Source organism: Hyla sarda, chromosome 1 (assembly GCF_029499605.1).
Source record: "Hyla sarda isolate aHylSar1 chromosome 1, aHylSar1.hap1, whole genome shotgun sequence".
NCBI classification, from domain to species: Eukaryota; Metazoa; Chordata; class Amphibia; order Anura; family Hylidae; genus Hyla; species Hyla sarda.
The window spans coordinates 617,321,655-617,341,323 of NC_079189.1; the positions used below are offsets into that span (position 1 = coordinate 617,321,655).

General features: G+C 44.3%; 1 protein-coding gene across 1 annotated transcript in view; it reads right to left on the bottom strand.

Annotated features, from left to right (window-relative positions):
* Positions 1-1,632: 1,632 nt before the first annotated feature.
* LOC130312505 (coagulation factor XIII B chain-like) overlaps positions 1,633-19,669 on the bottom strand; it is a 25,449-nt gene continuing 7,412 nt past the window's right edge. The window contains exons 5-9 of the mRNA XM_056552581.1: positions 17,474-17,644; positions 15,450-15,629; positions 10,778-11,041; positions 3,722-3,819; positions 1,633-1,966 (exon numbers count right to left, since the gene is read on the bottom strand). Of these exons, the coding sequence (XP_056408556.1) occupies positions 1,766-1,966; positions 3,722-3,819; positions 10,778-11,041; positions 15,450-15,629; positions 17,474-17,644 (914 nt within the window). The 3' untranslated portion in view covers positions 1,633-1,765. The remainder of the gene's footprint in view (positions 1,967-3,721; positions 3,820-10,777; positions 11,042-15,449; positions 15,630-17,473; positions 17,645-19,669) is intronic.

Here is a 19,669-nt window from a genome sequence, read left to right on the forward strand (position 1 = left end):
CGTCTTTTAAGGCTTATACCAATGCGCCCTTTTATCTTATTGGGTAGCGTTGGGGGTTTCACCTGTGAGGCCTGCTATATATAGACCAGCAAGGGTGGGGCTTGTAACCTGTCTCACCCCTCCCATTGTATGTGTGCTTAGTTCACACTGGAGGCGACTGGGGAGCAGTCTGCAAGTTGGACCTTAGGCTGCTGTATATCTGTTTCCTGGTTCTATGTATCTGGCCAGGTAAAAAAGGTTAGTGGTTAGGTCCCGCATCACATGAGAAACCTTGGCGTGGTGTGCGGGCTCAGGTAGGTCCTTCATATAAGGATATACTGGCTAATGTCTCATTTTTACATCAGTTTTGAGGATTAGCTAATATCATTGTATATATTTACCACAGGATTGAAACCCCACTCTTGTCCATAGGTGCGGGTCCTCTACCCCACTGTACGTGTGCACAATTGCACTTGGGGTTGAGCACCTGTTATCACCTTGAGACTACGTTGTTTTGTTTTTCAGCCCCCTATAACAGCAGTCTGGTGTGTAGTCTGGAGCTCCCCCTATAACAGCAGTCTGGTGTGTAGTCTGGAGCTCCCCCTATAACAGCAGTCTGGTGTGTAGTCTGGAGCTCCCCCTATAACAGCAGTCTGGTGTGTAGTCTGGAGCCCCCCATATAACAGCAGTCTGGTGTGTAGTCTGGAGCTCCCCATATAACAGCAGTCTGGTGTGTAGTCTGGAGCTCTGCCATCCGGCAGAGATGGCAAAGGATTATGGATTATCTTAGGCAAGAGCGAGGACCCAGGGAGCTGGAGACAACACCACTCTGACAATGAGAAGAGTACACAACTTCCTGTCAGGAGAGAGGGAGGAGCTGAGAAGCTGCTGAGACAACACCACACTGAGAATGTGAAGACTACACAGCTTTTTGTCAGGGGAGAGTCAAGAGCTGGGATCTTCCGAGACAACACCACCATGACAAGAAGAGGGGTACACAACTTCCTGCCAGGGGTGAATAAAGCAAACATGCAGAAGCCAGTACAGTGTGTGATGACACCGTATTAGTAAGTTATATATCTTGGGGTGATTGTATATAAATACCGGAGTACCCCTTTAACAATCCTCTCGCCCCAGTCACCCTTTGTGCTTATTATTGTACAGAGACCATTTTCTCTATATTGACCTTTATTTTAGTTCCTGTTCTGCTTCCTCCTTGTTTTCCCATGAGGCTTTGCTGTTGTATCCCAGTGGAGTCCATCAGAGAAGCTTTCTGACGGATCATTCTCCGGATCGCCCCTCTTCTAAGAGGATTTCTGGGCAGTTCTGACCTTTGACCTATTTAATGGTGATGTCAGGTGTCGTAACCTTCTGTACCAGCACAATGGTCACCTCCAGGTCCATCCGGCAACAGCAGGAGGTCCGGACTATGTTCCCCTTTTTTTCCCCAGTTATTTATTTATTTTAATTTAAAAAATGAAAATTAAAAAAAAATTTTGTTTATTAAAAAATAAATGTAAAAAAAATCAGATTTTATTTATTAAAAAATAAATGTATAAAATTCAGTTTTTTTATTAAAAAATAAATGTAAAAAAAAAATCAGTTTTTTTAAATTAAAAAATACATTTAAAAAATTAGATTTTTATGGGATTATTTAATAAAGTAAAATAATAAAAGAAATAAGAATGAAATATAACAAATGACTTGACAAGGGATCAATCACATCATAGATTCTCATTTCTCTATAGAGCTTATTGCAGGTATCATTTCCATTGCTATTCATTGATTATTTTTGGAGGTGATGAGCAGTTTCCATGGTAACATTGGTATAATCTCCGCCTCCTGCAGATGTGAACCCTCGGACCCTGAAGGTGTAGTTGGTCCCGGGGTGCAGACTGATCTTGTATCTGGTAACATTGGGGGGGAACCACTCGGTAACATTCAGGGAGAAGGAAGAATTGTAATCTCTCCGGGCCACAATGTTCAGCTGAAGAAACAGAAAAAAAAGCAAAAATACATGAAGGGCCACAACTGGGCACCCGTAGACATGTCCAGGGACGTGCAGGACTGAACTAAAAAAAGGGCACTTATTATTATTTATATAAATGCCCACATAATGATGCCAGACCGCCCAGGGCACTTATAGGAGGAACGTCAAAAGGGCCGGGGCCCAAGCCCCCTTTCTAGTCCTCCTCTGCACGTCCCAGGACATGTAATACACTGAGCGGCCACTACATTAGGGACCTGACACAACATAATACCACATGGTGGCTCCATCATGACCTTTAGGGTCTATTCACACAGCAGAATTTCCACTTGTGGAATTCAGCCTCAAATTAAAGCCCATAGACTTCTATGGGGTTCCGCACTCCCATTCACACTTCTGAATTTCTGCTTGTTGAATTCCCATAGACTTCTATGGGATTCCGCACTCCCATTCACACTTCTCAATTTAAGCGGAAATTCAGAAGTGTGAATGGGAGTGCGGAATCACATAGAAGTCTTATAATTTGAGGCCCTCGGGGTCTATACACACGGGAGGAATTTCCGCTTGCAAAATTCCGCTTGTGGAATTACGCCTCAAACGGAAATCCTATAGACTTCTATGGGATTCTACACTTCTGAATTTCCACATGCGGAATTTCCGCACCAATTCCACATATAATCTGCACAAACCAGAAACCACTTAATGCAAGTCTATGGGAGGGGCTGTCACGCCCCCTCCCATAGACTTGCATTGTGGGGGCGGGACGTGATGTCATGAGGGGGCGCGGCTATGTCGTCACGAGCTCCCGTTGCCGGCTCCAGCGATCGGAACAGTTTGTTCCAAACGCTGAGCAGCGGAGTACCCCTTTAAGGGATTGAATGCGGATGGCAATGTGAACCCAGCCTAATCAGAGAGAAGCATCCCTGGGGTGTGTTACTGATCTTACATGGGACTGTCCATACTGCTGCCCTGTCTGTCCTGAATATGACACTGATGTTATGAAACCCCCTGGGATTATTGTTGTGTTTATCCTGCTATGAAATAAAGTGCCCAGTAGATGGCAGACTGCACAAACAAATAAACTGAGCAGCGACTAAAACTGGGGAAGGAGGAGTTTTTGTGGACATGTGCTCATAGCCATTTTACATTTTTCTGTTCCGAGAGAGAGAGAGAGAGAGAGAGAGAGAGAGAGAGAGAGAGAACGAACACGAGAACACAGAGGGACAGTCTATGAGGGATCCTGGTTCAGAAAAGCCTCTGTGAGCAGTGAAGAGGAGGTAAAGCTGGACTGTCCTAATTTACAGCCTGTGTAAGGATAACGATAAAGGGGTACTCCGCCTCTAGACATCTTATCAACTATCCAAAGGATAGGGGATAAGATGTCTGATCGCAGGGGTCCCGCTGCTGGGGACCCCTGCGATCTCCCTGCTGCACCCCCATGCGACCCCCACGCTCAGACAGCTTATCCCCTATCCCTTATCCCCTATCCCATGTCCCACAACAGGGCACCCTGATGTCACATACCGATAAAAGAGTTTGTGATCCTTTGCTGATATTTTGAGAGTTTTGAGAGTAACACCGGAGCAGAACTTTGTATAGGCCCCATCTGGCTAATATGCACCAACCGAAGGTACCCAATGGCCACTAAGATGAAGATTAGGGTGGACACCCCCTAAACCTTTTTATATTATTGAAGAGAATTTCTCTATAAATGACATTATTCCATACACTACATTACAGTGACAGACGTGTTACCTCAGATCCAGTGATCTTCCCCCGATCCTCAGACATCCTCCAGATTATTGTACCGTCCTCCATACTGGGCGTCTGCACCATGTCAGGAGCTGCGGGGACTGTAGAGAAAAAGAGGCCGACAATAGAAAACACTGTCATGACTACACATCCATCATCTCCACACAGAAGATATCACTCCCATCATCCTACAGCCATATACACAGAAGATATCACTCCCATCATCCTACAGCCATATACAGGAGATATCACTCCCATCATCCCAAAGCTCTATATACAGAAGATATCACTCCCATCATCCCACAGCCCTATACACAGGAGATATCACTCCCATCATCCTACAGCTCTATACACAGAAGATATCACTCCCATCATCCCAAAGCTCTATATACAGAAGATATCACTCCCATCATCCTACAGCCATATACAGAAGATATCACTCCCATCATCCTACAGCCATATACAGAAGATATCACTCCCATCATCCTACAGCCTTATACACAGGAGATATCACTCCCATCATCCTACAGCTCTATATACAAAAGATATCACTCCCATCATCCTACAGCCATATACACAGAAGATATCACTCTCATCATCCTACAGCTCTATATACAGAAGATATCACTCCCATCATCCTACAGCCATATACACAGGAGATATCACTCCCATCATCCTACAGCCATATACACAGGAGATATCACTCCCATCATCCTACAGCTCTATACACAGAAGATATCACTCCCATCATCCTACAGCCATATACAGAAGATATCACTCCCATCATCCTACAGCCCTATACACAGGAGATATCACTCCCATCATCCTACAGTCATATACACAGAAGATATCACTCCCATCATCCTACAGCTCTATACACAGAAGATATCACTCCCATCATCCTACAGCCATATACACAGGAAATATCACTACCATTATCCTACAGCCCTATACACAGGAGATATCACTCCCATCATCCCAAAGCTCTATATACAGAAGATATCACTCCCATCATCCTACAGCCCTATACACAGGAAATATCACTCCCATCATCCTACAGCCATATACAGAAGATATCACTCTCATCATCCTACAGCCCTATACACAGGAGATATCACTCCCATCATCCCAAAGCTCTATATACAGAAGATATCACTCCCATCATCCTACAGCCCTATACACAGGAAATATCACTCCCATCATCCTACAGCCATATACAGAAGATATCACTCCCATCATCCTACAGCCCTATACACAGGAGATATCACTCCCATCATCCTACAGCCATATACACAGAAGATATCACTCCCATCATCCTACAGCCATATACAGGAGATATCACTCCCATCATCCTACAGCTCTATACACAGGAGATATCACTCCCATCATCCTACAGCTCTATATACAGAAGATATCACTCCCATCATCCCAAAGCTCTATATACAGAAGATATCACTCCCATCATCCTACAGCCATATACAGAAGATATCACTCCCATCATCCCAAAGCTCTATATACAGAAGATATCACTCCCATCATCCTACAGCCATATACAGAAGATATCACTCCCATCATCCTACAGCTCTATACACAGGAGATATCACTCCCATCATCCCAAAGCTCTATATACAGAAGATATCACTCCCATCATCCTACAGCCATATACACAGGAGATATCACTCCCATCATCCCAAAGCTCTATATACAGAAGATATCACTCCCATCATCCTACAGCCATATACACAGAAGATATCACTCCCATTATCCTACAGCCATATACAGAAGATATCACTCCCATCATCCTACAGCTCTATACACAGAAGATATCACTCCCATCATCCTACAGCCATATACAGAAGATATCACTCCCATCATCCTACAGCTCTATACACAGAAGATATCACTCCCATCATCCTACAGCTCTATACACAGAAGATATCACTCCCATCATCCTACAGCCTTATACACAGGAAATATCACTCCCATCATCCTACAGCCATATACACAGGAGATATCACTCCCATCATCCTACAGCCATATACAGAAGATATCACTCCCATCATCCTACAGCCCTATACACAGAAGATATCACTCCCATCATCCTACAGCTCTATATACAGAAGATATCACTCCCATCATCCTACAGCCATATACAGACAATATCACTCCCATCATCCTACAGCTCTATACACAGAAGATATCACTCCCATCATCCTACAGCCATATACAGAAGATATCACTCCCATCATCCTACAGCCATATACAGAAGATATCACTCCCATCATCCTACAGCTCTATACACAGAAGGTATCACTCCCATCATCCTACAGCCATATACAGAAGATATCACTCCCATCATCCTACAGCCATATACAGAAGATATCACTCCCATCATCCTACAGCTCTATACACAGAAGATATCACTCCCATCATCCTACAGCCATATACAGAAGATATCACTCCCATCATCCTACAGCCATATACACAGAAGATATCTCTCCCATCATCCTACAGCCATATACACAGAAGATATCACTCCCATCATCCTACAGCTCTATATACAGAAGATATCACTCCCATCATCCTACAGCCCTATACAGAAGATATCACTCCCATCATCCTACAGCCATATACAGAAGATATCACTCCCATCATCCTACAGCCATATACAGAAGATATCACTCCCATCATCCTACAGCCATATACAGAAGATATCACTCCCATCATCCTACAGCCATATACAGAAGATATCACTCCCATCATCCTACAGCCATATACACAGAAGATATCACTCCCATCATCCTACAGCCATATACACAGAAGATATCACTCCCATCATCCTACAGCTCTATACACAGGAGATATCACTCCCCTCATCCTACAGCCATATACAGAAGATATCACTCCCATCATCATACAGCCATATACAGAAGATATCACTCCCATCATCCTACAGCCCTATACACAGAAGATATCACTCCCATCATCCTACAGCCATATACAGAAGATATCACTCCCATCATCATACAGCCATATACAGAAGATATCACTCACCCTGTATAATACTAATCACTGACCTCTGTATAATACTAATCACTGACCTCTGTATAATACTAATCACTGACCTCTGTATAATACTAATCACTGACCTCTGTATAATACTAATCACTGACCTCTGTATAATACTAATCACTGACCTCTGTATAATACTAATCACTGACCCCTGTATAATACTAATCACTGACCCCTGTATAATACTAATCACTGACCTCTGTATAATACTAATCACTGACCTCTGTATAATACTAATCACTGACCTCTGTATAATACTAATCACTGACCCCTGTATAATACTAATCACTGACCCCTGTATAATACTAATCACTGACCCCTGTATAATACTAATCACTGACCCCTGTATAATACTAATCACTGACCCCTGTATAATACTAATCACTGACCTCTGTATAATACTAATCACTGACCTCTGTATAATACTAATCACTGACCCCTGTATAATACTAATCACTGACCCCTGTATAATACTAATCACTGACCCCTGTATAATACAAACACTGACCCCCCCTGTATAATACTAATCACTGACCCCTGTATAATACTAATCACTGACCCCTGTATAATACAAACACTGACCCCTGTATAATACTAATCACTGACCTCTGTATAATACTAATCACTGACCCCTGTATAATACTAATCACTGACCCCTGTATAATACTAATCACTGACCTCTGTATAATACTAATCACTGACCCCTGTATAATACTAATCACTGACCTCTGTATAATACTAATCACTGACCTCTGTATAATACTAATCACTGACCTCTGTATAATACTAATCACTGACCCCTGTATAATACTAATCACTGACCCCTGTATAATACTAATCACTGACCCCTGTATAATACTAATCACTGACCCCCCCTGTATAATACTAATCACTGACCCCTGTATAATACTAATCACTGACCTCTGTATAATACTAATCACTGACCCCTGTATAATACTAATCACTGACCTCTGTATAATACTAATCACTGACCTCTGTATAATACTAATCACTGACCTCTGTATAATACTAATCACTGACCCCTGTATAATACTAATCACTGACCCCTGTATAATACTAATCACTGACCTCTGTATAATACTAATCACTGACCTCTGTATAATACTAATCACTGACCTCTGTATAATACTAATCACTGACCTCTGTATAATACTAATCACTGACCCCTGTATAATACTAATCACTGACCCCTGTATAATACTAATCACTGACCTCTGTATAATACTAATCACTGACCCCTGTATAATACTAATCACTGACCTCTGTATAATACTAATCACTGACCTCTGTATAATACTAATCACTGACCCCTGTATAATACTAATCACTGACCCCTGTATAATACTAATCACTGACCCCTGTATAATACAAACACTGAGCTCTGTATAATACTAATCACTGACCTCTGTATAATACTAATCACTGACCCCTGTATATTACAAACACTGACCTCTGTATAATACTAATCACTGACCCCTGTATAATACTAATCACTGACCCCCCCTGTATAATACTAATCACTGACCCCTGTATAATACTAATCACTGACCTCTGTATAATACTAATCACTGACCCCTGTATAATACTAATCACTGACCCCTGTATAATACTAATCACTGACCTCTGTATAATACTAATCACTGACCTCTGTATAATACTAATCACTGACCCCTGTATAATACTAATCACTGACCCCCCCTGTATAATACTAATCACTGACCCCTGTATAATACTAATCACTGACCCCTGTATAATACTAATCACTGACCTCTGTATAATACTAATCACTGACCTCTGTATAATACTAATCACTGACCTCTGTATAATACTAATCACTGACCCCCCCTGTATAATACTAATCACTGACCTCTGTATAATACTAATCGCTGACCCCTGTATAATACTAATCACTGACCCCTGTATAATACTAATCACTGACCCCTGTATAATACTAATCACTGACCCCTGTATAATACTAATCACTGACCTCTGTATAATACTAATCACTGACCTCTGTATAATACAAACACTGACCCCTGTATAATACTAATCACTGACCTCTGTATAATACTAATCACTGACCCCTGTATAATACTAATCACTGACCCCCTGTATAATACTAATCACTGACCTCTGTATAATACTAATCACTGACCTCTGTATAATACTAATCACTGACCTCTGTATAATACTAATCACTGACCCCTGTATAATACTAATCACTGACCTCTGTATAATACTAATCACTGACCCCTGTATAATACTAATCACTGACCCCTGTATAATACTAATCACTGAGCCCTGTATAATACTAATCACTGACCTCTGTATAATACTAATCACTGACCCCTGTATAATACTAATCACTGACCCCTGTATAATACTAATCGCTGACCCCTGTATAATACTAATCGCTGACCCCTGTATAATACTAATCGCTGACCTCTGTATAATACTAATCGCTGACCTCTGTATAATACTAATCGCTGACCCCTGTATAATACTAATCGCTGACCCCTGTATAATACTAATCACTGACCTCTGTATAATACTAATCACTGACCTCTGTATAATACTAATCACTGACCCCTGTATAATACTAATCACTGACCTCTGTATAATACTAATCACTGACCCCTGTATAATACTAATCACTGACCCCTGTATAATACTAATCGCTGACCCCTGTATAATACTAATCGCTGACCCCTGTATAATACTAATCGCTGACCTCTGTATAATACTAATCGCTGACCTCTGTATAATACTAATCGCTGACCTCTGTATAATACTAATCGCTGACCCCTGTATAATACTAATCACTGACCCCTGTATAATACTAATCACTGACCTCTGTATAATACTAATCACTGACCCCCCCTGTATAATACTAATCACTGACCCCTGTATAATACTAATCACTGACCCCTGTATAATACTAATCACTGACCCCCTGTATAATACTAATCACTGACCTCTGTATAATACTAATCACTGACCTCTGTATAATACTAATCACTGACCTCTGTATAATACTAATCACTGACCTCTGTATAATACTAATCACTGACCCCTGTATAATACTAATCACTGACCCCTGTATAATACTAATCACTGACCCCTGTATAATACTAATCACTGACCTCTGTATAATACTAATCACTGACCTCTGTATAATACTAATCACTGACCCCTGTATAATACTAATCACTGACCCCTGTATAATACTAATCACTGACCTCTGTATAATACTAATCACTGACCCCTGTATAATACTAATCACTGACCCCTGTATAATACTAATCACTGACCTCTGTATAATACTAATCACTGACCTCTGTATAATACTAATCACTGACCCCTGTATAATACTAAACACTGACCCCCCCTGTATAATACTAATCACTGACCTCTGTATAATACTAATCACTGACCTCTGTATAATACTAATCACTGACCCCTGTATAATACTAATCACTGACCTCTGTATAATACTAATCACTGACCTCTGTATAATACTAATCACTGACCCCTGTATAATACTAATCACTGACCCCTGTATAATACTAATCACTGACCCCTCTGTATAATACTAATCACTGACCCCTGTATAATACTAATCACTGACCCCTGTATAATACTAATCACTGACCTCTGTATAATACTAATCACTGACCTCTGTATAATACTAATCACTGACCTCTGTATAATACTAATCGCTGACCTCTGTATAATACTAATCACTGACCTCTGTATAATACTAATCACTGACCCCTGTATAATACTAATCACTGACCTCTGTATAATACTAATCGCTGACCTCTGTATAATACTAATCGCTGACCTCTGTATAATACTAATCGCTGACCCCCTGTATAATACTAATCACTGACCTCTGTATAATACTAATCACTGACCCCTCATTATGTAATGATACAGTCCCTGTGTGGTGCAGCGGGGTCTCACCTGACCCCGGAGTTGTGATATTTAGAGTCTGTAGATGGAGCGAAAACCGACCGGAGCGAAGTGAGATCTGTATTTCATATTGTGTATTCGGACTCAGATCGGAGAAGGTGACATTTGTCCCATCATGACATCCTATATTGTCCCCCCCGAGGTGTATACAGGAGGATATATAAGATAGGGAGGTGTTCAGACACCGGTCCGGGGTGCACACTATACTCAGCCCGATCCTGCTAGACGTCACCTCCACGATGGTCCCTTTCACTTCTGATTATAGAAAACAGGAGATTATTGTTAATAAAACTAATAGAACAATTGTATAATTCTTACAACTATAAATAATCCTCATTTCATGTGTGTGGAATTCCACAAGCGGAAATTCTGAAGTGTGAATGAGAGTGCGGAGTCCTGTAGAAGTCTATGGGCTTTAATTTGAGGCGGAATTCCGCAAGCGGTGTGAATAGCCCCTTATTGTGCACCACGGTAACCTACCCGTGAAGATCCTCATCCACCTGCAAGAAGCTCCTCAGGGTTCCTAAAATTCAGCTGAGCTTCTGGAACAGCATCAATTAAAGGGACGGTGACTAAATCTCTATTCTGCTGACTCCAAAGCTTTATTCAAGTATCTCTACTTCCGTAACATTTACTTATTGTGGCACCGAATCCCGGAGTCAGAGATCTCATTCTTGGGCTTTGTTTGTGGAAAAACCTTGAGGTTCACAGAGGAACATCAGGTTAGTACCACTCCACCGTGTGGCATAAACATCAGGTTAGTACCGCTCTACCATGTGGCATAAACATCAGGTTAGTACCACTCCACCGTGTGGCATAAACATCAGGTTAGTACCCCTCTACCATGTGGCATAAACATCAGGTTAGTACCCCTCTACCATGTGGCATAAACATCAGGTTAGTACCCCTCTACCATGTGGCATAAACATCAGGTTAGTACCACTCTATCATGTGGCATAAACATCAGGTTAGTATCCCTCTATCATGTGGCATAAACATCAGGTTAGTACCCCTCTACCATGTGGCATAAACATCAGGTTAGTACCCCTCTATCATGTGGCATAAACATCAGGTTAGTACCCCTCTACCATGTGGCATAAACATCAGGTTAGTACCCCTCTATCATGTGGCATAAACATCAGGTTAGTACCCCTCCACCATGTGGCATAAACATCAGGTTAGTACCCCTCTACCATGTGGCATAAACATCAGGTTAGTACCCCTCTACCATGTGGCATAAACATCAGGTTAGTACCCCTCTACCATGTAGCATAAACATCAGGTTAGTACCCCTCTACCATGTGGCATAAACATCAGGTTAGTACCACTCTACCATATGGCATAAACATCAGGGTCGACTACTGGGATGTTTGCACTGCGGGGCTCTCCTGAGAAGAAACCATTGTCAGACACCTGAACGCCTCCTGGGTGACCACAACCTGATAAGATCTTCTGTTCTGCTATAGAAATTATCTTTAATGTCTCTCCCGCCCCTTCCTCCATCTGACCACAGCTACACACGGAGGAGATGACGGTCATATTGGGGACACAATCATGGTGGTGGGGACACAATCATGGCGGTGGGGACACAATCATGGCGGTGGGGACACATGATCAGCCGGGTACATGTTCTTCCTTCTCTCCTTGGACCTCTCTGATACAGATGTATTGAGGATCACCTACTGTTTTCCTGCTCTATGAACTTCTGCTACGTCACATCCCCTTCATTCATGTCTATGGGAGGGGGCATGTTGGCTGACACGCCCCCTCCCATAGACACGAATGGAGGGTGTGTGGCATGATGTCATGAGGGGTGTGGTAGTGACATCGTGATCACGGCCTCCGGCTCCGAGCGTTCTGAACAAAATGTTCAGAACGCGGGAGCACCGGAGTACCGCTTTAAAGGGGTACTCCGCTGCTCAGCGTTTGGAAAAAACTGTTCCAAACGCTGGAGCCGGCCCCGGGAGCTTGTGATGTCATAGCCCTGCTCACTCATGACGTTCCGCCCCACCCCCTCAATGCAAGTCTATGGAAGGGGGCATGATGGCTGTCACTCCCCCTCCCATAGACTTGCATTGAGGGGGCGTGATGTCATGAGGGGGCGGGGCTATAACATCACGAGCTCCTGGCTCCAGCGTTCGGAAAAGTTTGTCACAAACACTGAGCAGCGGAGTACCCCTTTAAGAAGTTGAAAGTTTTTTTTGCTCATTACATAAATGTCTTTGAAGTACTGGTAATTTATTTCACCCCATTCATAGGTAAAAAATGGTTAAAATCTGCATTTACTGAACCATGATGATGTCTTAACTATATTGATGTAGATACCCCGCCACCAGTGTCAGGCTAGGGAGTAGAGAAGCTGTACGGGTGATAAGTAGTACCTGTCTACGGTGGAAGTTACGATGGTGCAAAACGTATCACAAAGTCCTTAAATGAAGCCAATAACCATAGAAGCAAGAAAATGACGCAGCACTCACCATACAATCTTCAATCACCGTCTTCTTTATTCAGTAACAACAGGTACAGCAAGGGAGAGGGGATCTGGCGTGAGGGGGGATGTGGGTGGTGACGGACCGTTGCGTGCTCACGGCACTTCGTCAGGCCATACGTCATCACGTAGGAGGTGGTCTCTTATACCTGCCGATGCAGGTCAGCTAACCAATCACCAAACAGAAAATATGTGCAAGTAAAAAACAGATTAAAAACAACTTCCTCCTAGCTCTGTGAGTCTCAAAATATTTAATCTTAGATCAGGTGGCTCCCATTTCATATTTTTCATGTAGACCCAGCTGACCCCAGGCTTCCGTACGTAGGATCCACCTTGATTCTTTTCTCAATAGCTCCTGATTCTTGTCCCTGCCTCCTGCCGGGTTATCTACTCTTTCTAATGCGCTGAATCTGAACGGAATCCATTCATTAGCATGACATTCATTTATGTGCGATATAAATCTGCGTGCGCCCACCCCTGTAGGGAGCGACCTTACATGCTCCTGGATTCTGTGGATCAGGGGCCTAATGGTTTTCCCGATGTGAAACCTACCACAGCCGCACATTAGGGTATACACCACAATTTTAGTTCTACATGTAAAGAACCGCTTGATTATGATATCGGGGCCCCCTAGTTTAACGAACTTTGCTCTGGCATAAAATTTACAAAAAGAACAAGTAGAACAAGTGTAATTACCTATGGGGCGACTATCCGACAACCAATTCGTTTTTGGTTTCTTTTCTTTTTGATATCTTTTTATGGTGTCATGTATTGTCCTGTTCATTTTATATGTCACTATAGGTGGATTTTCAGTGCTTTTTTCCAAATCACGATCTTGCTGCAACATGTACCAATAGGCATTTACTTTTTTTTTTTAAAGTTTTTTACTTGCACATATTTTCTGTTTGGTGATTGGTTAGCTGACCTGCATCGGCAGGTATAAGAGCACACCTCCTACGTGATGACGTATGGCCTGACGAAGTGCCGTGAGCACGCAACGGTCCGTGCCACCCACATCCCCCCGCACGCCAGATCCCCTCTCCCTTGCTGCACCTGTCTATGCATCGTTACTGAATAAAGAAGACGGTGATTGAAGATTGTATGGTCAGTGCTGCGTCATTTTTTGCTTCTATGATTATTGGATTCATGATGATGTCTTAGTCACATGATCCTCCCAACCAGCAGTTTTGGAAGTCACCCTAGTCCAACCTCCAAATGTGGTGGACCCAAACCTGCTAGTTAGACACCAATCTAGTCTGCCTCAAGCCAGAGACGTGTGCCCATCTCCTAGCTCTGCTGTTGCCGATTTAGGCCAAAACCCTGTCGACAATCTAGTCACTGTTCCTGTCCACGCTGTGAAGATAAAGTGCTCAAGTTCCCCATCTCCAAAGAATTTTCTTTGTCTTCGTCAGAGAGAAGAAGGCTAAACAAGGACCTCTCAGCAATGTCAGAGAGAAGACAAATATTTGTCATTACGAATATATAGCACTATATGCCAAATATTTGCGAAATTGCGAAGTGCCGATATTTGCAATAAAAATTTGCATTACGAATATTCGTGCTCAACACTAATCATGACGTCACGACTCTGCCCCCTTGTGACGTCACGCCCTGCCCCCTCAATGCAAGTCTATGGGAGGGGGCATGACGACAATCACGCCCCCTCCCATAGACTTGCATTGAGGGGGCGTGGCCATGACGTCACAAGCCTCCGCCCCGCATTGCCAGTCATCCGGCAAGGAGCGAAGTTCGCTCCGTGCAGCGGATGTCTGTGGTGCTGCAGCTGAGATCACGGGGGTCCCCAGAGGCAGGACCCCCCCGCGATCAGACATTTTATGTCTAGGGGCGGAGTACCCCTTTAAAGTTGTTTTCTACTGTCTAGAGGTCTCATTCCTGCACTTTGCCCAATGGGAACAAGTCAAGTGGTAAAAGTGTCAGTGGGACCACAGGGGCATTGGGTTACCTAGTTAAAAGACTGCCACTCCCAGCTATCCTGCAGTATAACACTCATCATCCTAGTGGTTACTGCATGTCCTCGTAGTCTATTCTGCCCCCTACATTGGTGTCCCCTGCCCACCGCCATCTGGTCTTGTCTCCTCGTCTGTGTTCGTTTTGGTGCCTTATATAACAGATCACAGCCGGTCATGGTCGGGGTCGGAGTTGGGTTATCCTCACCTATACAGACAGCACTCGGCCTCCAGTCATCCCGGGATCCATTATTCCTGCATTGTATTCTGTCGTGTGATGGGTAATATCCGGGTGCGCACACTATAAGGACCGTCACATACAACAGGTAATATTCCTGCTCTAGGTAGACCTTCTCCAAATTCCTTATTGATGGTCTCTTACATAGTTCTGGAGAATAGAAATAAAAGTTCAGTCTAAATAATATAATAAACATATACAGAATATACGCAATGCATCCAGAAAGTCTTCATTCCCGGTCACTATATATAATGTATCCAGAAAGTCTTCACCCCCAGTCACTATATACAGTGTATCCAGGAAGTCTTCATACTCGGGATCATCAGCCCCTTGGCCGGGTTTCCTGCTTTGGAGACCTGGAAGCCCGGGCTCCTCCCGTACAGGCAGGGAGTGTGAAGGACCATGCAACGGCCAGTTGCCAAGACTGGGTGAGGAGATCCACCAGGGCCCATTGCAAAGCTTCCAGCAGAAGCTCATCCAAGCATAGGAGTGGAGGGAAGACATCTTGGGGTTCTACCTCTGATTCCCCAGAACCCCAGCAATGGGGGGTAATGGGGGCGAGGGAATCCCAGGCGACTTTTGGATCCAGAATCCAGGCCAAGATGGCTCAATATGAGGTGAAGGAGGTGAGGAGGGCGATGTGAGTGAGGGGGATATGGACATGGGTTCTGTGTGTGCCGCCATTGTTACCCCTGACCCCCCACTTACCCTGAGTGCAGATATTGTGAACCCGGCTCAGCCGGCCTTACCTCCCTCCAGTAAGGATGAGGATATTTTGGTGAAGATTTAGGCCCAGAGGAGAGGAGAAAGAAGAAATAAGCGAAGGGCAAGAAAAGAAAGAAAACACAAGGTCAAGTGAAGTTTATCTTTTCTCCTCTCCAGTAACCTGGGCCGGCTGAGAAGTTGGTTCAGGGTGCTCGTTCCCCTAATCTGCCAGACCCCGTTTCTGTAGTGGAGTGGGACCAGAATGGGGGATACAGTAGTGCACCCAAAATGGCGGCAAGTGCTATAGAGAATGGCAAAAACCTTGACAGGTGTCCTGTCGGTAGGGAGGGGTAGGACATGCTTGAAGGTGGGGGCGGGGGTTGTTCCTGTGTGTGCTAAGGCTGGTCGGGGAGGCAGTCCCCTCAGTGTCTGTGATGGTGCTGAGTGGCACCCACCTGTGAGGGGGGAGGGTGTCCAGGCATAGGAAAATGGCAACAGACTTACATGTTTCAGAGGCGATCCCCTGGGTGGAGTGGGCAGTACAGGTGCCTGTGGGGGGGGAGAGTCTGGGCGCCGGACCTTGTTGGTTCAGGGGGTGGTCCCCTGTACAGCTCTGGTGTCATGTGATATCCTCCTGTGATAGGGGGGACGTCTGTGCACCGGAGTGCGACAGTAAGGTCAACCGCCCTGGGGTCGGTTCCCTGGGTGAAAAAGAAGGGGAAGCTTAAAGGGGTACTCCAGTGCTTAGGCATCTTATCCCCTATCCAAAGGATAGGGGATAAGATGCCTGATCGCGGGGGTCCCGCCGCTGGGGACCCCCGTGATCATGCATGCCGCACCCTGTTTATAATCAGTCCGGGTCTGATTACTGTCGATCATGGGGCCGCCGGCGTGTGACATCAGGGCTCCGCCCCTGTGTGACATCACACTCCGCCCCCCTCAATGCAAGCCTTCCCATAGGCTTGCATTGAGGGGCGGAGCATGACGTCACACGGGGGTGGAGGCATGATGTCACACGCCGCAGGCCCTCTAGTTGCCGGTAATCAGACCCAGAGCGAACACGCTCCAGGGACTGATTATAAACGGGGGGTGAGGCGGGACCCCCGCGATCAGGCATCTTATCCTCTTTCCTTTGGATAGGGGATAAGATGTCTAAGCGCCGGAGTACTCCTTTAATCTCAGAATAAATGCAGGGTTCACAATCCCTGAGAGGAACTACTTACCTCCACCACGACCATAAGACAAGGACATCTAGTGGTCTGTAGTTGGTGGGTTCTCCACCTACTCACCGATACACCCTGGAGGAGGACTCCACTGATCGGGGCCCACACACGTGGTGTAGTAATCTACAGTGCGATATCCAGGACTACACTCCACCACCACATAGTCCCCCGCATTGTAGGAATCTTTATATCCATAGATTTTGTAGATATCAGTGTCCGCCGGCTGCTTACATTGTGCTGCGGGAGGAAAAAGAAAACACGTAGGTTGTGACATCACCGACCTTCACGACCTTACATGATACCAGCGAACAGAAGAAATAACAAGACTGGAAGGTGAAAGGTCACGGCCTTGATTTGTCTTTTTATAATAATAATAATATTATCAACCAGAAGCACCAATACCCATAAACCTCCAGTTGTGTAATCTACAGTGACATTACCGGGGTAAAATAATAAATTATCACATGTATTACGGTATAATCTGCCCCTGGCTCCGCCCCTTAGAGATGCCCCTGGCTCCGCCCCTTAGAGATGCCTACTTTCAGAAGAGTTGGAGCAACGCCTTTTGCACACTCTCCACCTGGCTTGGCTCCATTTGTGGTCAGGCAGTGCAGTCTTCTCTCTCTTCTATGTGTGTATAGATTACCACTGTTCACCTCTATACTTGACACACACCTACCTACTGAGGAGACCTATCTACCACTGTTCACCTCTATACCTGATAAGGACACACACCTACCTAGTGGGGGCCCTATCTACCTATTGTGGGCACCTCTATACTTGATCAGGACACACATCTACCTACTAGTGGCATCTTTATACCTGATAACGACACATACTTACCTACTGGGGAGACCTATCTACCTACTGGTAGCATCTCTATACTTAAGAAGGACACATACCTACCTACTGGAGAGACCTATCTACGTACTAGTGGCACCTCTATACCTGATAAGGGCTCATACCTACCTGATGGGGGCATCTTCCTACCTACTGGTGGCATCTCTATACCTAATAAGGACACATACCTCCCTACTGAGGAGCCCTATCTACCTACTTGTGGCACCTCTATACCTGATAAGGGCAGATGCCTACCTAGCGGGGACCCTATCTACCTATTGTTGACACCTCTATACCTTATGGGTGCCCTATCTACCTATTATTGGCACCTCTATACCTGGTAGTGCCTCTCTTTAATTTCCTTTGCTCTTAATTTTCCTTCCATAATAATTAGAGATGACGATAACCTTAGAGTAATATTACTGCAGCGATAACAATCACTCACCGATACACTGTGGGGGAGGACTCCACTCATTATCTGTGCCGGGGTTTATATATTGTATATATGGGGATGATAACAATCACTCACCAATACACTGTGGGGGAGGACTCCACTCATTATCTGTGCCGGGGTTTATACATTGTATATATGGGGATGATAACAATCACTCACCGATACACTGTGGGGGAGGACTCCACTCATTATCTGTGCCGGGGTTTATATATTGTATATATGGGGATGATAACAATCACTCACCAATACACTGTGGGGGAGGACTCCACTCATTATCTGTGCCGGGGTTTATATATTGTATATATGGGGATGATGACGATCACTCACCAATACACTGTGGGGGAGGACTCCACTCATTATCTGTGCCGGGGTTTATACATTGTATATATGGGGATGATAACAATCACTCACCGATACACTGTGGGGGAGGACTCCACTCATTATCTGTGCCGGGGTTTATACATTGTATATATGGGAATGATAACAATCACTCACCGATACACTGTGGGTGAGGATTCCATTCATTATCTGTGCCGGGGTTTATACATTGTATATATGGGGATGATAACAATCACTCACCGATACACTGTGGGGGAGGACTCCACTCATTATCTGTGCCGGGGTTTATACATTGTATATATGGGGATGATAACAATCACTCACCGATACACTGTGGGGGAGGACTCCACTCATTATCTGTGCCGGGGTTTATATATTGTATATATGGGGATGATGACGATCACTCACCAATACACTGTGGGGGAGGACTCCACTCATTATCTGTGCCGGGGTTTATACATTGTATATATGGGGATGATAACAATCACTCACCGATACACTGTGGGGGAGGACTCCACTCATTATCTGTGCCGGGGTTTATACATTGTATATATGGGAATGATAACAATCACTCACCGATACACTGTGGGGGAGGACTCCACTCATTATCTGTGCCGGGGTATATACAT